At 45.6% G+C, this 19,963-nt stretch overlaps 1 protein-coding gene across 3 annotated transcripts in view; it reads right to left on the bottom strand.

Annotated features, from left to right (window-relative positions):
- Positions 1-17,935, bottom strand: part of Flnb (filamin B) — a 135,695-nt gene extending 117,760 nt beyond the window's left edge. For 2 of the 3 annotated variants that reach the window (XM_031344184.1, XM_031344190.1), the window contains exon 1: positions 17,482-17,909. In XM_031344184.1, the coding sequence (XP_031200044.1) occupies positions 17,482-17,773 (292 nt within the window). In that variant the 5' untranslated portion in view covers positions 17,774-17,909. Of the gene's footprint in view, positions 1-17,481 lie in introns of all 3 variants that reach the window. The other variant, XM_031344178.1, reaches the window with a different exon arrangement.
- Between the last annotated feature and the right edge of the window lie 2,028 nt (positions 17,936-19,963).

The raw sequence follows: 19,963 nt of genomic DNA, 5'->3' as shown, positions 1-19,963 counted from the left end.
CTATCCTGGAACTCACTCTGTAAACCAGGCTGGCCTCGACTCAGAAATCTGCCTGCCTCTGCCTCTGCCTCTCAATTGCTGGGATTAAAGATGTGTGCCACCACCGCCCGGCTGAATCTATTTTTTAAAAAGAAACATAAAGTAAGTGTGTGTGTGTGTGTGTCCCTTGCTCGTATGTCTGTGATATGACCAGATAATCTCTCTTTAATAGGTGTGGACAAGATGCTTATCTAAAAGTCATTAGGAAAGAAACACATAATGATACTGTTTTTATAAAATGAAGAGTGTTCTAAAGAAATATTGACAAATTAGTGTCACAGTGTCCTAGTGGGAAAAGCTAGACATTTTCTCATGTCTTCATGTTCCTAATTTCTAACTGGGGGAATACAACAGTTATGTGGCCAGTCAGCACTTGAGGAGAGGGCAGCACTTAAGGGGAGGGCAGACTGGATAAATCCCACTGAGCCCTGAGACTTTCCTGGGACTCCTGGGTCTAGGGGCCAGCCTTCTTCCTCATGCCATATGAGGTATAGCAGTAGAGCCTGAAACTGTTACAATGACAATGGGCCAGGGCCTTCTGGTGGCCTGCATACCTCCAGGCCAAGCTGTCTGCCATTCTTCTAATGTTTCAGGGGTGATCCAGGACTGTTTGAACTTCTTATAGCTTGGAACCATATGCATCCTACCACATTACCTCCAAAGTCTGCCTCTATTGCAAGTCACTAAAGCAGACCTTTGGCATGTCAGTTCCCCTACCTATAACATGGACATGTGTAAGTGGGATATGTGACTATTTGGTACCAACTTGGCACATAGTAGGTGTAGCTTACAGGCTAGCTGTGGAATGATGGTTGGAAAGGTTTGATTCTGCTTTGGTAAGAAGTATCTACCATGCTCCTAGCTAGCCCATGTGGTAGGAGCATGGGAACGTTTGCCTAGAATTAGTTACAAGAACTATTTACAGTGAAAACTTAAAAGTTTCATAAAAGTAACTAAAATGACAGCCACTGATACCAACCACCTTTAAAAGAATAATATTTTTAAAAAACAAACAAAAACCAAGCTGGGAATGATGGCACACATCTGTAATCCCAGCACCTGGAAGCCTGAAAAGGGGAGATATCAAAATCCAGGTCAAAGTTCAAAGGAACTTTGAAAGCTATTACACAGGTACACAGGTATGCTCTGTCTTCGTATTGCTAATGGTACCCTTCTATGTGAAATGATGTGTATCTGAGGGTATCTGTGAGAGAGTATCTGCCTGCAAGTGTAATAAAGTACCTTTACTACACCTGAATTATACTCAATAAAATTGTTTTTTGTCTGTTTGTTTAAAATTTTAAATTTAGAGACCAGAACACACTCTCCTAGTTGAGGACCAACAAAATGAATGTGGCCAGTGCAAAGGTTAGCTCAGAGTGCAACCCTCCCTAACATTCATTCCCTGGTAGATCATCCCCTACTCTGGACTTCTACCTACTTTTAGAGACAGTGCAAATATCTCAGCAGTCCCTTGGAATACTTTGAAAAACATCTTCTCTCAGACAAAAGACTATTGACTGCAAGTTCCTGGAGGCAAACTTCTGGGGCTCTGTGTCTTTGGGAACCCCAATCTTGTCATGCTCACAGCAACAGGAGGGCCTTATACTCTTAAGGTAATTAGCTCAGGTCTTTCAACACAGCTGTGGGGAGGAATTCTACTCAGCATGAATGGCTTTTGTCTTACTATCATATCCGAACATCTCAAGGATGATCTATTTTCTTTGTTACAAGCTAGGCTCAAACTTGTATGCAAGACAACCAAACAGAATAATAAACACAAGGTATTTTTCTCTTTTCCATGGTCAAATAGAGAAATGTGTTGTATCAATCTATAAATTTGCCTTGTTAGGTTGCCTAGGCTGGATCAAACTCCTCCAAACTTCAGCCTCCCGATAAGCTAGAACTGCAGCTTTGGACCACCATTTCCAGCCACTTATGCTTTTATTTCTTCCAGTAGCATGCCAGGCTACTACTCTACTGAGCTACATTCCCAGTCTTTTTATAAGGGAAATCGTCCATACAAACATATGGAACAGGGAAGTTATAATATGACACAATTACCATTCAACTGAAGAATTAAATATATGAAGAATCAAAACCCTCTGCATACCCCTTCCCGCTTTTGTTTTTGAGACAGGATCTCACTATGTAACCCTGGCTGGCCTAGAACTACCTACATAGACCAGGTTGCCCTCAAACTCTCAGAGATCCTCCCCCCAAGTGCTGGGATTTAACAAATGCACTACTACATCCAGCTGCATACCTCTGGACTGTATGCCCCAGTTACAGCATACATACAGCCCTGGCAACCACAAATTTTGGTAGTGGTCATTCCCATGAACATGTATGTATTGTTTTACATACACATGTAAATAAAACTTAACACAAACAGTATCGCGGCAAATAAGCTTTCAGTTTGCTTCTTGGATCCACATCATGCTTTGCAAAACTGACTTGGAGTAAATAAATACACGGGAGGTAGACCCTCCAGACAACTGAATGGGTCTGTTCAGGAAGGATGACATGGGGTGGTGTAAGAATCTATCACTATATTCAGAACAACATATAATTTTGTTTGTTATTTGTTTGTCTTTTGAGACAGGGTTTCTCTGTGTAGTCCTGGCTATCATGAAACTCTCTCTGTAGACCAGGCTGGCCTCGACCTCAGCAATCCACCTGCCTCTGCCTCCCAAGTGCTGCAATTAAAGGCGTAATTGGGGTACAATTTAAAATTTACTCATTGTTTATCTCCGTGGTTTCCAACCACAGATAAAAGGGGAAACCACTGTAAATTACTAATCAGAGCTGGGTGGCTACCAGTCACGATGCATCAGAGATGTGGTTCTCTCCCCAGGTCTAGCCCTCTATCAGATCTGAGCAGGTCAGGAGAAATGCTTTATTAGCATCAGTGTGCTCATGGTTACTTTCCACACTGCTCAGCAGCTCATTTCCCCACTTTTACTACAAGCAGGGAGGCCTCATGCTGAGCAGAGGCAAGCTGGCTGCAACTTTATAACACTGTTTTGGGTTTATTTATGGTTACCTTCCATTTACTCAGTGATGTTGCTTTTCCATTATGATAGTGACACAAAGTCTCCTTTTCAATTACATCTGTTGTAAAAGTGAGTCAACTGCAGGCGGAAATAAAATTAAGTGAGGACAAAATGGACACAGCCATAGGATGTAAAAGTAGGAGAGGGGAGGTGGCTCCTTTACTGTCCTTCCTTCCTGTGCTTAAACAGGAGATCTGCCTTCCTTGCTCAAGAACCAACTCTGCCTTTGGGAAAGGGGCTGAATGTTCCCCTGGGCACGGAAAAGAAAATGATGGCTATATGTTGTCCTATCAGACAGGAATCTAACCTACCCACGGAATCAGCAGGCAAATGGAGGAAGCAAGACCCACATACATCCCTTCAGCCTGGTAGCGGGGTGTCTGGTGTAGCTGCTGAGAACTGAAGATCCTGCAGTCACTTCCCAGATCCACTCCTGTATTAGAATCCACAGAATTCACTATAGCAGCCTCCTACGCCCATCCTGACACAGCAACCTGGATCTTCAAGGTAGTTCCTAAGCATTACTGTAAAATACTATCATAAGCCTCATAACACAAGGTTGGACTGTCTTGGGGTTAAGGGCATACCCAGGACAGTGAAAGTATTGTTGCCAGGCAGGTGGCGCAGGCTGTCCTACAAATGTCCTAGATGCCAAGAGCCTGGATTAAAGAGAGAGAAAGTGATACCCAGTGCCAAGTCGGGGACAGCTAGTCTTAGGGGCTGGATGCAAACAGCTGGCTTGCTTTGCTACTATGCTCCACTTGAAAGCATGCAAGGCCCAGTCAGCATAGCCTCACGGTCACGTAGATTGATACTGGAAATACCTTGTCTTTCTAGCTTCCTACAGTTCATCATTTCCACAAAATCCTGAAAAGACAGCAGGAGCTGCACCTGGGACATTAGCAGAAAGACTCGTTTTTTGCAAGATAAAGTACAACCAGCGATACAGACACGGACAGAATCAGCTATCATTTCCTGAGCACTTGCTAGGAGCCAGACACACCAACCAGAGCTTTCCTACCCCATAACTACAAGGAAGAATACTGTTGGGGGAGGGGTTTCCCTCAATTCCTTTGTAGCCCAGGCTGGCTTTGAATTCACCTGCCTCAGACTTTCAAATGCTCCTTCCTCTCCCCCTTCCCGTAGAGTCTGTGTTGCCCAGACTGGTTTCAAACTCTTAAGTTCAAATGATCCTCCAAGTCTCAGAAGCATCTGGGATTACAAATCGCCTTGCCTGTCTGGACAGCAGGAGAGAAGCATCTTCCTGTAGCCAGTCAGAGCCAACAAAGAGGTAGTCAGCATATTACAGTTCTTTCAAAGGCCGGCTCTTATACAGGCAAGGCAAAAGCAAACACAAAAGAAGTGAGAGGAGAGATGGCTCAGCCAGTAAAAGTCCTTGCCTCTAAAATATGGAGATCAGAGTTCAATCCCTGGTACCCACATAAAAAGCTGTCCTACCTAACCTCCCCCGCTCCACACATACTTAGGTACATACACACAGCATAAAGGGGAATAAATAAAACCTTTAAAAGAAAAAGGTTGTGAGATAGTTTAGCAGATAAAGGAGACTGCCCATGCAAAGCTGGCAACCCAAATTCAATCTCTAAGGCCAAACTGTAGGAGAGAACCAATTCCCACAAGTTGTCCTCTGACATCTCCCAAAGCGATGTGGCAATGCATGTCTGCCCTGGCCAATCAAGTACTCACTCACACGTGCAATAACAACAGATACATCCTTTAAAAAAAAAAAAAAAAGAAGGCTGGCAAGATGCCAGCAACTAGAGATGCCCACTGCCAAGCCTAAAGATGACTCAAATTCCATCTCTATAACCTACATGGAGGAAAAACTCAAAACTACCTCCCAGAGTTATCCTCTGACCTCTACACATGGGGTGTGACACACATATGTGCACATGTACACACCCACGCACGCATACACACATGCTTTAAATTTGAAAAAATAGGGGGGAAACATTGCAAGAGACAAAAAGAACAGATTAATGAAAGAAAAGGAGAACGCAAAGGAGCTAGGAGGGCAAGAAGAGATTAAAAAGAGAAAATGATTGTCCAAACTGTGGTGGTTTGAATAAGAATGTCCAGCAAAGCCTCATATATTTGAATGCTTGGTCCCCAGTTAGTGGAACTGTTTGGGAAGGATTAGGAGGTGTGGCCTGGGATGGGCTTTGAGATTTTAAAAGCTAACACCATTCTCAGCTCTCTTGACCTCCTACATACAGATAAGATATTAACTTTCCTCTACTGTTCCAGCACCATGCCTGCTTGCCTACTGCCATATTCCTCACCAGACTCTAACCTTCTATAAATTGCCTTGGTCATGGTCATGGTGTCTCATCAATGAGAAAGCAACTAAAATACAAACTGATAAGAAAACTAGAAGAATCCATCAAGAGTACTTGTCATTGCCAGGAGTGGTGGCTCCTGCCTATTAACTATCTTTTTTTTTTTTTCAAGACAGGGTTTCTCTGTGTAGCCTTGGCTGTCCTGGAACTCACTCTGTAGACCAGGCTGGCCTCGAACTCAGAAATCCACCTGCCTTTGCCTTCCAAGTGCTAGGATTAAAGGCGTGCACCACCACCACCCAGCCCTCAATCAGAGTTTTAGGAACCTTGCCCCAAGTTTTGGATCTGCCCAGGTTACAATGTGAGATGCTGTCTTTTTTTTTTTTTTTTTTAAGGCATTAGCATTTAAACTCAGCACTTGGAAGGCAGAGGCAGGCAGATCTCTGAGTTCAAGGGCAGTGTGGTCTACAGGACAACCAGAGCTACATAGTTTTAGACTTGTTTCAAAAAACAAACAAACAAAATAAAACAAACAAAAACACCAAAGAACAAAACAACAACAACAAAAAGGAAAAGTGTCACACCATTCTTCCTATCTTTAAAACAAATTTGCCCAGAAAATGCCACTAAGCCAAAAGGTACCTAACCAACAGTTAATCAAAAACCCAGGTGACCTCTTCTCTTGATAATAGTCTCAGTCTCTCCGATTTGGCCAATTCCTAGCCAGGGTAGACACCGAACCCTTCCTTGATAATGACATTACTTCTTCCTCTAGCCTGAGGTGATCCTCACCAATGGGGGAAGGGTATGAGGAGAAGGGGGATGGGTGTGATTTACAAGACATTTATGGTCCTCCAGGACCAGAGTGCTATTTGGGAGTGCTGTGACAGGGCAAAGTACTTCCTATCAGAACACTCCAGAAACCCAGCCCCAAGACTCCCAAGGAAGTGGCAGGGTCATTCTGACACTTGGAAAGTGTCCTAAACACTTGGAAAGTGGCTGTATCCGAAGTAGCTTTCATTCTATCTCCTTTGCCTCACAGGAAATAGAAATGGGATATTCTGTGGGTCTGGTGTCCGACTGGGAAAAGTTCCTCCCTAAGAGCATGAAGCCTTCAAGCCAGTATGGAACAATCTTTACAAGTCCCTAGGAGGGCAAGGGAAACCAACCAGGCTGTCCAACTCCATCCTGCCAGGGGACTTCTGAAGCACAGTTTAAACTTTGGGTGTAGCTGAGCAACTAAAAACTAAACTGAATCTCTCCACTGGGCAGCTAAACATGAGACAAAAATTGCAACAGTTACCAAACATAATAACTGTTATTAACAGACTCTGGCAGGTCCAATAAAAGTTGGTCCTAAAAGCTTTTAAGACACAGGAAGTAGCTGGAACACCCCTGCTCCATGGTTGACCAAAACATATTCCTGAACCAAGAGAGACTTCCAAACCATAATGAGAGGCAAGTAGGACTTCCAGTGTTAGTGCTGGTCCAAGCACAGTTAAAGCTCAAAGGTGAATCTTGTTACAAACACCAGTGCAAGCAATGACTGCACAAGAAAGTTCCAGTCCACAGCCTCATTCCTCAGAAAGTGCATCTCTCTTTTTTCCCTTACAACTAAAAGGGGACTGACTGTATGCCAAAAATCCCTGAAAGGAAACAAAATAGTTCACCCAAGTTCTTCACAGGTAAGAGCTATGCTTTTCTCTGTAATTGATTTTTTTTCAAAATAAATAATTACAAATATAAGTTTAAAAATTAATATATTTATTTATATAACCATTTGTATGAGTGTGCATAGGCATGTGTGCATCATGTTGGATACGTGGGAGAAGACAGGACATTTTGCAGGAATTCTCTCTCCTTCCAACATGTGGGTCCCAGGAATTGAACCCCAAGCACTTTAACCCCCTAAGTCACCTCACCAGCCTACAAATATGACTTTTCATTCAAAAACATGCTTGAGGCTGAAGAGATGGTTCAGTGGTTAAGAATACTGTTTGCTCTTCCAAAGGACCCAGGTTCAATTCCCAGCACCCACATAGCAGCTCACAACAGGTCCATAACGCCAGTTTCAGGCAATGTGAAGTCTACACATAGACATACATGCAGGCAAAGTACCAACATGCGTAAGATAAAAGTAAATTTTAAAAGAGATTAAAATCGCCGGGCGGTGGTGGCGCACACCTTTAATCCCAGCACTTGGGAGGCAGAGGCAGGCAGAGGCAGGCAGATTTCTGAGTTCAAGTTCGAGGCCAGCCTGGTCTACAGAGTGAGTTCCAGGACAGCCAAGGCTACACAGAGAAACCCTGTCTTGAAAAAAACCAAAAAAAAAAAAGAAGAAAAAAGAAAAAAAGATTAAAATCTTAAAAATAACAGCCAGCCACACACACACACACACACACACACACACACACACACACCATTAGCCAGCTGGATGTGCCTCAGTTTCCTTACCTCTATAAGGACATTATAACAATAATTGTCTTTCAAAGTTGCAATGAGGTTTCCCTTAGCTATTGTTGGAAAGCCTGTCTAACAAGACCTGGTTCTTTGCAGATACTCAATATACACACTCTACTCTACTGAAGCTGTTACTATGATTACAGGGAGCTGGTCCTCAGTGCCTTACTATTAAGTTCACTGTCTGAGCTTCACTTGAGAAGCCCTGCTTTCTAATAGCTCATTGTCAACTGTCAGGGTTGAAAGGGTGAGTATGAAGGACTGAATTAAGTTCAACATCACAGATCCAAAAATTGGGTGTTTGGCTGGGACACCCACAAGTTACACTATACTATACAACTATTCCCACTTTAGCAACAAGATGCAAAAACAAACAAACAAACAAACAAACATATTGCAAGCATATCAATGCACTGGGCTTATTACTCAACCCATTGTGCTAGAGACTGTTTATTTATTCACTAAGTTATTTCTTAAGTGCCAAGCTCAGAGGTAAGTAAGACACATCCCTGGCCTTGGAACAATTTGATCCACAGAGGGATATGGGTCCTAAGGACAGGGCACGGGCCTCCATCCACTGAAGTAACTAGCCTGGAATATCAGAGAAAACACATAAAGAGGACACGGAGAGGATTGTAGTAAGAGAGGCATTGGCAGGAAGTAGCATGCTAGAGCCTCCCAGTAACAATACCCCTGTCCCAGAGCCATCCCATCCCCAGGAGCCAGCTACCCTCCTTCAGCTGCTATGAGGACCATGACAAGCCACCCACACATGCTTCTAAGCCAGGATCTACCTAGCTTGTGTATTCAGGACACTTCTGGGTCCTGATCTTTCCACTTTGCTCTGCCTCTTTCTGAAGAAATTTTGTGAACACAGGAACTACCAAGTCACAGAGACCTGCATAAAAAACAAGGTGCGCTGGTACATCAGAAGTTCCAGTTCATCCTTAGTTACACACCAAGTTTAAGGCCAGCCTGGGATACCCTGTCTCAAAAAAAGTTTGTCCTCATTTCTAACTGCCTCATTACCAATAGTAACTCTTCCATTTATTCTCCGAGAATGCTTGACAAGACTGTGGGATGCCCAATCATTCTTGATTCCTTTGTATCTGTTAAGTCCCTCCAGGAACATGCAAGGAACTTGGCATGATTCACACAAGAACTGTGGTACCAACACGATAAAAAGCAAACTGTTTCTGTGAGGGATGGCTTGCAGAGGGCAGAGAGGAACGTGATTTTAGCCACTCGAAACCTTTCCTACCTCCACTTACAAGAGAGGCCTGACTGGCCCTCAGTCACGCTCAGCACGAGGTGGAAACAAACACCATTTCTTCTTTGTGGAAAGACAGCCAACTGCTTGCGGTTTGGGGTTTTCTTTTTTTTTTTTTTTCATCTTAAAAATCTCAATTTATGTGTCACAGCAAATTTACATACTCCTTGCCACAAATCCCCACCCGTTTCCCTATATAGTGAGGGTGCCAACATTCCAAGCAAAGTTCCAAATAATTCCAACCTCATTGGTTGCCTTTCTATCAGAGAGGAAATTCCAGAAAAGTTGGCTGGCACGGCGAAATCCTTATGAAAATACCCAGTAAGGTGACCGGCCCATTTAGTCAAAAGAGCTTCAAATCTCCATGAGAAAGGGAATTCATGCCAGCATAAAGGGCCTTCAGAGACAGAGAACAGGAGTGCGGTGTAAAAACCCAGACCTTTCAACAAGCTAGCCCTGAACTACTCAGAAGCCCTGAATGGGCCTTCAGACCAGCTTCTCGGGGGTGGAGAAAGCCACGGGCAACACAGGCTGAGCTTCAAGCACACAGCTTCCTTCCTGCTGGTGGCCTGCCTGAGGCCAGCTGAACAATGAACAGAAAGCCACTTGGTGGAATGGCAGGCAAGGCATGCCAGAGCCAAACAAATAAAAGACCACTGCCAGACCTGTGCAGAGAGGAACACTGCACTCCCCAGAAAACACCTCCTCCCTGGTTAATGTTTAAAGGTAGCAGGAGAAAGGGATGTAGGTGAGTCATTTCTGACACAGTACAGCTGGGCCAATGTCCACCAATGCTCTCTGCTGACACAGCCAGCTCTTGACACATTCCCCACCTCAGTCCACACTTGCTTTACAGCAGGCACCATGAGTTCTCCAGATGCAGGACAGAAGCCATGAGGAATTCCTAGGAAGCCTCCTTCCTCACCTCTGGCTTCCAGGCCTCACAACCCAAGGCCCCCAAACAGCTGCCTCAAAGCAAACAAGCTTTTGCTGTTCCCCACTGGGAACCAAAGGAGTCACAGAAATATCTAAAGACACTATGGAAAGCACCCTCCACACACAATCAATGCTCCCTGGTGTTGGGGCAGGCAAGGCAAAATGGGCACAAGGGTGGGTCAGGAAATGTCCTTCTCTCCCTACCTCCCATACTAGAGATTGAACCCAGGCCTCACACATTCGAGCCTCCTAGCATTGATCGCTGTCCTTGTCAACACCCCAACAACCCCACTTTTTTTCCACTTCATGCTGGCATAGACAGGACCCCACTCAGCTGTACAAGCTGGCCTTGAGTCTGAGGTGTCTTGACTCAGTCTCCTGAGCAGCTGAAGCTTGTGTCATCAAGGCCAGCTGGTGGCAGAAAAATGTTAGTGTTGCATTAATCAATCACAAACGAGTAAAGTCTGAAGCAAAATAAAACAAAGCAAACATCAAGGAGAAAGTCTCCCCCATGACCTCTTTCTACAATAGACCTCTTTTCCTTGCCTGCGTACAGTCTGACTGACATGAAAATACTTCAGTCTCACAGGTCAAGGCTAAGCTTTTGACACTGCGACAGGATGAAGGAGTCATCCACAAAGTTCATACGACAAAACCATAGACTTGAATTATGCGCCTCCCCCCAAAAGAAAGAAAAAAAGGGAAACAATTCATACAAAATGTTTTAAGCAATTTTACAGTTTTGCATTGGGCCCCATTTATAGCTATGCTGGGGAACAAGTGGCTTCTGGTCAGACAGAAACTGCACAGCCTGTATCATACCTGACTTATAAAGAAAGGTGGATTTCAGCCTTAGTTTTCTCACCCGTAAAATGCAAAGATACAACACTCAGAAGGTGAAGACAGGAGGACCACAAGTTTGAGAACAGTCTGCACTGTAAAGTGAGAACCTATCTCAAAAATAATAAAGCATTACATACAGGGTTTGCAATAAGGATTAGAAGAGATAAAAATTGCACAGACCAATACTTAGCAGACAGAAGGCATGAAAACACTTGATGTTATAGAAGAGGCCGAGGGGGCACAGCTCACCACTGAGCACAGCAAAGGCAGGAAGGAGGCAGAGCTAGTTCCAAGAACAGACAAGTAAACAGAACCATACTGCTGTCCCTGCCAAGATTTCTACCTGAACTACTCAGAAAAATCAGGTTCTGAGGATGGGGGAGGGGAAGCTTGGTCACCAGGACCCACTAGGTCAAGGGCCAAGCTGCGTTCTTGCTTACAGTACAGAAGGATCGGCCCAAGGACATTGGGACTGGTCGAAAGAGGATGAGTGGCAGCAACGGTTCTGTGCTGAACTTTGCCACTGGACAAGAGGCAAAGCAGAAGTCTTATCCAATTACTTTATAACATTATAGTCTGTAGAAGCGATATAACAATTATCATTTATCAAAGAAAAGCACTGAAGGCAAATGCTAGCAGGTTCCTAGGCAAAGGCTACCGACAGGTGTGTGCCTGCAATTTCAGCGATTTGAAGGCTGAGGCCATCTAGAGCCGTTGTCTCAATAACAATCTAACAAAGCATACTGAAGATGTGGAGTCTTAGATAGAGCTCGGGTTTTCCCAGCTCCAACTGTCACGCCAAGTAACACAACTAAAATAACCAGCAGCCCCCTTCTTTACCTTTACACACCCTCATTTGCCATTTTGGCACCACAGCCTATGGAGAACCACCTGGTTTTCTAATCATCTTTCCCAGGAAATGCTCTCCCGAGGTCATGGACTCAGTTTCCCATGAAAAGCAAGAGCTTCTCAAGGCCTCTGAAGAAATGCCATTGTTCATTATATAATGAACCCGAGTCTACTCTGCTCATTGGCACATTCAGTCAGTAACTAGTTACAAGAATAATACAAAAGCTGATTTCTAGTAGAATGCCATACATGACAACTGTAATCATTATTAAAGTAAGGAATGGTACCCATTTCGGTTGAAATGGCTCATTCCATCAGGCTTAAGGCAGGGTTAAAACTCAGGTCCAGCTTCTTAGACTAGTAAAGAGTAAAGTTAAACATAAAATAATAAAATAGGGACTGGGTAGATGAAGGAAGAGAGGAAAGCTGAGACACTGAGGATATAGCACATTAGTAGAGCAGCTCTCTAGCATACAAGAGGCTCTGTATAGATTCCAAATTGGAAAGAAGAGGTGAGACTACCTGCAATTCCAAGGCTAGCCTAGGCTACATGACACTCTAGGCTACAAACAAAAAATATTAATAATGAACATATTAGCATCATTGTGCTAGTGAGTGTGTGTCTGTGTGTGAATTGCAGGGTCTCTAGTAGCCCAGAGTAAGTTCAGATCTGCCACGCAGCTGAAGATGACCTCAAATTTCTAACCATCTTGCCTCTACTTACCAAGTCCTGGACTTACAGGTGTGTGTCACCATGACAGGTTCACTCAGTTCTGGGATTCAAATTCCAGACTCTGCACAGGCAAGAATTCTTCCAATTGAGCTTCGGATCCAGCCTAATCAAGTTTTCACTCTCTGCCACTATTCTATAGGGACTACTTATTATTCTCCTTCATTTTGCAGTTAGAAAAGCCAAGGCTTAAGAAAAATTAAAGTAACACACTAGAGCTGTTACGGGGCAGAGCCAGAGAACATCACAATCCAAGCAGCAGAGCCAGAGAACATCACAATCCAAGCAGTCCATGCCTGATGAGCAGGCCTGGGATAGGCTGATTGTATGTATACAGCATACAATCTGGAATCCCTGGCTACGGCCTAAACGCTTGGGCTTTGAACACTTAGGTCCCCAAAGTGCAAGGCAGCCACACTCAGGAGCCCACAGGACAGAGCCTAGACCTGTGGGTCAGGGAGTGCCTAAAGACATGCTTGGCTCCAAATAAAAGCCCTTCTTCCCACAGACCCTCCAAGAATGAAGGCGGCCGCTCACCAGCATGCTGGCTCCACCATTGCTAGAGCTTAGCAGAGAGAGGCCCCGCCACCATCTGGAAGTGATTTGGCCCAGAGATTCCTGAACGGGGTGGGAGGTTGGAATGACAGGCGCCTGGAGCTCCTGTCCAGCTCAGAAACAAAGCTGGTGTGAATGGGTCCTGGGGGCAGCCAGAACATAGCAGGGTCATCCCCTTCCAAGGAGCAAACACCCTCTAGGCAGCTCCCCACTCGATTTTAGCAAATAGGATCAACGTTAGCCAGCTGAACTGACCTCCCAGAGCGGTGCTTTGAGCTTCAGTTGAGTGTGCAAACCCTTCCAGCCCAACTTGAGATAATCTCCCAGTACCCTGTCTAGTTAGCAAACACTCACAGAGCACTTACTATGTACCCTGAATGATTCCAGCCTCTTAAAAAAATAGTTGGTTTTTTTTTTTTTGATCGTATGAGTGTTTAGCCTGCATACATGTGTGTGCCTAGTGCCTATGGAGTTCAGAAGAGGACAGAATATTCCCTGGAACTGGATTTACAGATAGTTGTGAGACATCATGTGGGTGCTGAGAATTGAACTCAGGTCCTCTGCAAGAGCTGGTAAGTGCTCTTAGTTACTGAGCCAACTCTCCAGCCCCTGTTTCAGCCACTTGTAGAAATATTAACTTGTTCTATTGCAAGCAAAAAATACGCAAAATTCTCTTTGTAACAATCTTTTGTTATTTATTATTTCTATTTCAGCAATTAGACAGCAGAGGTATAGAAAATATTGAAATTTTAATAGTAACTTTGTGGCAAGAGAGAACTGACCAACCCCTTAGCCCTTAGTATACCTCACAGTAAAGTGCTGCTGTCTCGTTGCTTTAAATGGCCCTGAATTTGTCAATTCTAACAAACTGAGGTTTTGCTACATAAGTGTTCTTTGTGGCTCTTAGATTGCATGGTCCAAAAGAACACAGTGGCTTTTGCTAGCTAGTTCATAAGGAACCACACATGGGAACTGCATATCACATTAGTGATGAGGAGACGAAAGGAAGGAGATGCTCAGAGGCTTGGTGACCCATCCAGGGACTCAAAGTCTTGGGATCTCACACTAATGACGCCTAGGCTGACCTTGCGCAGGTAAGCTAAACATCAGCGTCAGCTACATTGTGTAAAAGGGGGAGAAAAATCCCCTAGAAAAGAGGACCAGACCATAATATATTACCCAAATTTCTAGCAGCCTCAATTGTCATTCTTGGGCTTGGAGACTTCTTTTCTTTCCAAAGTAAGCTCAGCTGCCCAAAACTCAGAAAGATTTGTGGAGAAAACAAGTAAATAAAACTGCCAACTCCTGACAAAAAACCTATAACTAAGCATGCTAAGCCTCGCTGTGAACTGCTCAAGACATAAGAAACTAAACAAAACTTTCAATGTTGGGATAGCGCCTAGGGTGGAACCAACTTCTGATAAACCACGAATGTGAGCAAATAAATAGCCATGGCTGTCTTTCAGAAGTTATTGGCCGATATGTCACTGGCCTCTGGCAGCTGTTCACCATCTCACGCCTCACGGCTGGGCTTACGGACATGATTCTAAAGGTTCTCACAATGTAAACCGTTGGGCGTTAGCCAAGGTGTACAGCGATGCTCTGAATTCATCCAATAATCCTCCCCGGTTATGGAGTAAAACATGAGCCCCTGGAGAACAGGAATGCTCAATAAAATGCCACCAATGGAAACAGCAGCTACTTCTCAACAGAGTCAACCAACCATACGACAAAACATCTCCTGACCATTACAACACTTAAGTCCAGGAGATGTTATCACAGCCCAGAGGATTAAGCTTGTCTCTCCCTACCTACTGCATCTGAGGCTAAGGTTCAAACTGTGGGTATCCAGCTTCAACACTCTGGAACGGCAAAGTGTAAGCGACATCAACCCTTTTATGCAGGGAAGGAAAAGGGAGGCTGTATTGCCTCTCTGACCCTAGAAAGAAATTCACTCAAAGGTAAATTCAATAGCTTGGCTAACGGGCATTCTGGGCTCAGGGTGCTTCTTAGCCCCATCGCCTCCAGAAACTGGTTCATTTCTGTTTCCTGTCTTTTTAAGTAGGAACACTAATGCTAACAACAACATTAACAACAGCAACTGCTTTCTAAGTAACATGCGGCTGCCTAGGACAGAACCCAACCCCTGCCTGACCCTCTAGGGGACCTTCGGAGAAGATCATTATCAAAAGGAGATTAATTGCTATCAGTTGATTATCCTGGATATTCAGTGGGAACAGTCAACAGAACATGCAGTGGGTGGTCCTGATAAAAAGTGCCATGGCAAGCACAAGACAATAAAGTGAACTGAGGTCCAAGCCAGATGACATTTTCTGGGTTGGTCATTTACCTATGACACCTTTCGCTAGGACTAGGTGCCATCTCCTCCTGCAGCAGTCTGGGCCCCTGGCAAGATGGACAGGTCTCCAGAGGCTGGAAAACCTGTTTGCTAAGAGATCTTTCTGGAAAGCAACTAGGGAGGAGTTGTATGTGGTCACACCCTCTAACCTAGGAATACCACTCTGGGGAACAGGATTCAAGACATATTTTAAAGGGACAAATCAAACAGTACAACTTGTAATGGGCTACTGAAACAAGATGGCCATGGGTAACAGACCTACCTATCAATGAATGGAAGATAACTGTGACCCGTTAGACAATGGGAGGCTCAGGCCACAGGTTCACGAGTGGAAATCATCAGGACCAATTAGAAAACTGTGAGGAATCACCAGACAAGGCCAGAATGAATCCCACAAGCTTGGAGATGCATGACTGGGAGCAGCAGCCCATGAATAAACAGTAAATTAGATGTCCTTGATTTTCTGGGGCTATGGTTTCTTTTTTTTTTAAGCAATTCTGTCAAGTTTCCTGGTTTAATTTAATTTTCTTTGTTGAATTAATGAAATACATATCGCATTTAAAACAAAAACAATGGATGCATGCAAGTCCAGCTCAGCCAGGCAGGCCTAGAAAATCATTCTTCATAGGAAAGAAGAGTCCCCGTAGAATTCTGAGATCCTCCCTCCTCAATATAAGAGATGCCCCCCCTCCATGTGCTGCACCCCAGGCAGCTTCCTCCACTGAGAAGCCACCCCTGAGAGGAAGAACTTGCTGGGAGGATGGCTGGTAGTTGTAGCGGCCTGGACCCAGGAAGTAGCAAGCTCATCTACCTGGCAGCACAGGTGTGGGGAAAGTCCAGGGTGAGGCCAGGAGGAGGTTCAGTCCAGAGGGAACCCCTTTCCACTAGAGAAAGTCCCAGAAGCCACACCCACCTTCCTTCCTTTCCGTCACTGGAGTCATTATAATGGCCTTGCTTCCTCAGGAAGAAACCCCAGCCCTAAGTAATCCCTTTCACGAAGTGCACACATCCTCCACATAATTAATACTCTGCGCACCCCACTGTGTACGAAAAAAATCTTTCATAAATATATGCTATATGTGCACACACGAATGCCTACGGGAGCAAACAAGTGAGCCCGGGCACATACACACCTCCCTTGTCCCTCACAAAACACATCCTCAAGGGCCCTGTTTTTTCTTTAGAAGCCTAAAGTACTCCAGGCCTTAATTCTCTTACTCAAGACAGGAGGAAAGAAGCAAGACTCAAAACTCCCTCTCTCAGAAAGACCCAGGGGAAGGGAGTGGGACACTGCTTTACTTTTCAGTTGGACCACACTTGAGGTGACCATGGGCAAGTCAATTAGCCCTCTAAACGCCCCCTCTTCTATAAAATGAGCCTAAGAACATCTCAGCCCACCGGACGCTAAATATTGAGATGACTTAGAGGGCCACACAGCCAGCCAATCAAGCCCTCTTCTACACACATTAATTATTACCAACCACTAAATTATCTCAACCTGAAGGAACCCGCCAGCGCTGAGCCAGAGCTAGGAAGTGAGGACATTCCCCTGTGACGCCCCTTCCAACCTCAGAGCCCACACCCATTCCGGCCTAAGAAGAGGAGGGGAGGGTCCCAGGTCCTGGTCTCCACCTAGGTGGAGAGATCCCAAGCAAGAGAGCGGTCGCTTCCTAAAGTCTCCACGCCCAGACTCCGAGCCAACGCCCTTTCAGCTCGGGCGGGTCACTCTGCCCTGGGCGCACCTGGCGAGCGTGAAGTAGGGATTTGGTACTTGAGTCCACGGCTTTGCCATTAGGGTCAGCAGACGATTTTCCCAGCAATTCCAGGGGTTCCCGCAAATCAAATCTCCAGGTGTGACTGGTGCTTAACCCACCCCAACACTGCAGGGGCACCGCCAGGAGCACCGTGTCGAGCAATCACGCCAGGTCCTAGTCCACGGATTGCACCGCAGAAAAGGCCTATGTTCCTAGGTCCTCATCCCAGGGCCACCTCCTTCTCCCTCATACCCGGGAAGCGATGCGCGGTGGGGGGCGCTGCTGGATACCCCGATTACTGCAAACTTAGGGCCTGGCCACAACACTCACCAATGGACACGAGCTTAATGCTTTCGTGGTCTAGGAACTCCAGAGCCACAGACACATTCTCCAGCTTCATCTGTCGGAAGGTGGGCCGCTGATGGTACTTGTGGTGCATGCGCTTCTGGCTGAGCACCTCGAGCAGCGCGATGAGCCGTAGCCCGTCGCTCAGGTCGGTCTGCAGGTTCCCGATGCGTTTGTTCACACACTTGAGGTGCTCGTTGCACCAGCGCGTGAACGTGTTCTGCTGAATCTTCTTCCACGGCGCGTCCTCCGCCAGGTCTTTCTCCGTCACCGGCATCCTGGAGGCAGAGAGTGCGCGCAGGCAACGAGCTGCAGGGACTGAGATGAAAAGCCCCAAGGGCCCGGGGACGGGGAACTGAGGCAAGTGGGAAGGGGGCTCGAAAGCGCTGCTACACTAGCCGCAACAGGAGCTGGACTGTCTTCGTCCGTCCCCGGGCGCGCAAGTAGCCTGGCCTGGCGCCTGCGCGCTACACCGCCCCGCCTCTGAGGCTCCGCCCCGCTCCTACCCTATGGAAGCGAACTCCTTAGCTGCGCTCGCCCTCTACAGCTCAGAGCCTATACTACGCCTGGGGTGCCTCTTTAAGTAGCAACCAACCTGATGTACTGACCAGAGAGAAGAAAATAACTAGGGAAAGGCCCAGAATAAGGGCACACAAGGAGGCAGGGGACTACACTAGAAGGAATGGTCGCGTCAAGAGGGAATATGCCACCCATCTATAGGTTCAGTGAGAGGCAAGTGCTTTTCTCAGAGCCTGCAAGGCAACGGTAAATTAGACACGTTGATTGCTCTATGTCAAGGAAAAAGTCCAATACCACACATATCTGAGTAGCAGTAGTGAAAATGAACTGTTTTCTATTGATATTAGAAGTCTTTTAGGCCGGGCGTGGTGGCACATGCCTTTAATCCCAGCACTTGGGAGGCAGAGGAAGGCAGATTTCTGAGTTGGAGGCCAGCCTGGTCTACAGAGTGAGTTCCAGGACAGCCAGGGCTATACAGAGAAACCCTGTCTCAAAAAAAAAAAAAAAAAAAAAAGTGTAACAAATTACCAAAACTTGGTGCCAAGAATCCCACAAATTTCTTATCTTGCATCTCAGAAAGTTAGATGTCCCATTTGAGGTTTCATTGGCTCACTGTATTTCTTGATGGAACTTCTGGGAAAGAATCTGTTCCTTTGCCTTTCCAGGTTCTAGAAGCTATGTGCATACTTTGGCTTATGATGCCTTTCTTATCTTCAAAACCTGTAATGCAAGGCACAACATCTTTCTCACCCTGTCATCTCCTTAGTTCTCCATAGTCAGGTCTTCCTAGAACTCTCTAGGATCTTGAAGACCCTGTTGACTGTATTAGGCAAGTTGATTAGTCCAGAAGATCTTGTTTTGTTTTATTTTATAACTATGATGCCCAAGAAAGGGCTTGATAAATGGGTCGTGGCACCTACTGACCTGTGTCCCTCTTCTCTTCCCTTTGCCCAAGAATTCAGTTCCTTTCTCTCCACATCCCAAGCCTGGTAGCTCTCAGCTCAGCTTGGTTATCTCCTCCATGAAGCCAACCTGTTCCCTGAGTATCGAGAAGTAGATGGAGATGTAAGGCCTTGAAGAAATTAAAGATACATGTCTGACATCAGTGAGATCAGTTCCACACTAGTCTGCATACCCCAGCAGTAGGTCCAGAGTCATCTCAGCCACAGCTGTGTACCTGGCGTAGAGTTGCTCTATGAGATATAGAGAACAGATGAGTGGGTGGGTGGATGGGTGGATGAGCGCTTGCAGACTGGGAGAGGGGGCAGCCTTCATCCTGCATGCAGAATCACTGGGGTGTGGGGCACCCACAATGTGTGACCTAGAGCTTGACATTTCAGACCTGAAGAATCTACATCCTGTCCCTGCCCTGGGTGGGGTGTTTGCTCTACTCATTTCCACAAAGCAATTAACTGCAAACATGTCAATCCAAGGAGATTGATACTAGAAGGCCAAACAGCCCTTCCTGCCTTACAAGGAAGAGTAACAAGCTCTTGCCACTCATCCATGCTGGCTCAGGCTCCTAGTGTCTGCTCTCATTCCAGCTTCTATCCTTTCCTTTGGAATGGAAGAGATAACAATAATAATACCAGGAGAACACTTTGTCTTAGTGACTTAGCTTTCTGTGAGTCCTTATACACCCAGAGAGCAAACCTGTATCCTTAATTTCGTTTTCATTTGCCATCTTCCTTTTCCATAACATCAGATCGAATTGTCTCTCAGTATTGAACCCCCGATAGTGGGTGTGGCAGGGCCTTTGCCATACAGAACTTAAGTCACTTACCCATTCCTCCTGGAGGGAAAATTCAGCTGTCTATAGGGTGCCACCAGACCATGGAACCATACAGTTAAGTACAAGGCAATAGGGCAAAGCTGCTGGTCCTGTATAAATAAAGGCTGTATACGTGTATATAGTTACCTGTCAGTGCATAAAGTACCTCTTGGGTGA

Source organism: Mastomys coucha, unplaced genomic scaffold, assembly GCF_008632895.1.
Source record: "Mastomys coucha isolate ucsf_1 unplaced genomic scaffold, UCSF_Mcou_1 pScaffold10, whole genome shotgun sequence".
NCBI classification, from domain to species: domain Eukaryota; kingdom Metazoa; phylum Chordata; class Mammalia; order Rodentia; family Muridae; genus Mastomys; species Mastomys coucha.
The sequence above is the reverse complement of the archived record's forward strand: the minus strand, read 5'-3'. Positions and strand labels throughout refer to the sequence as shown.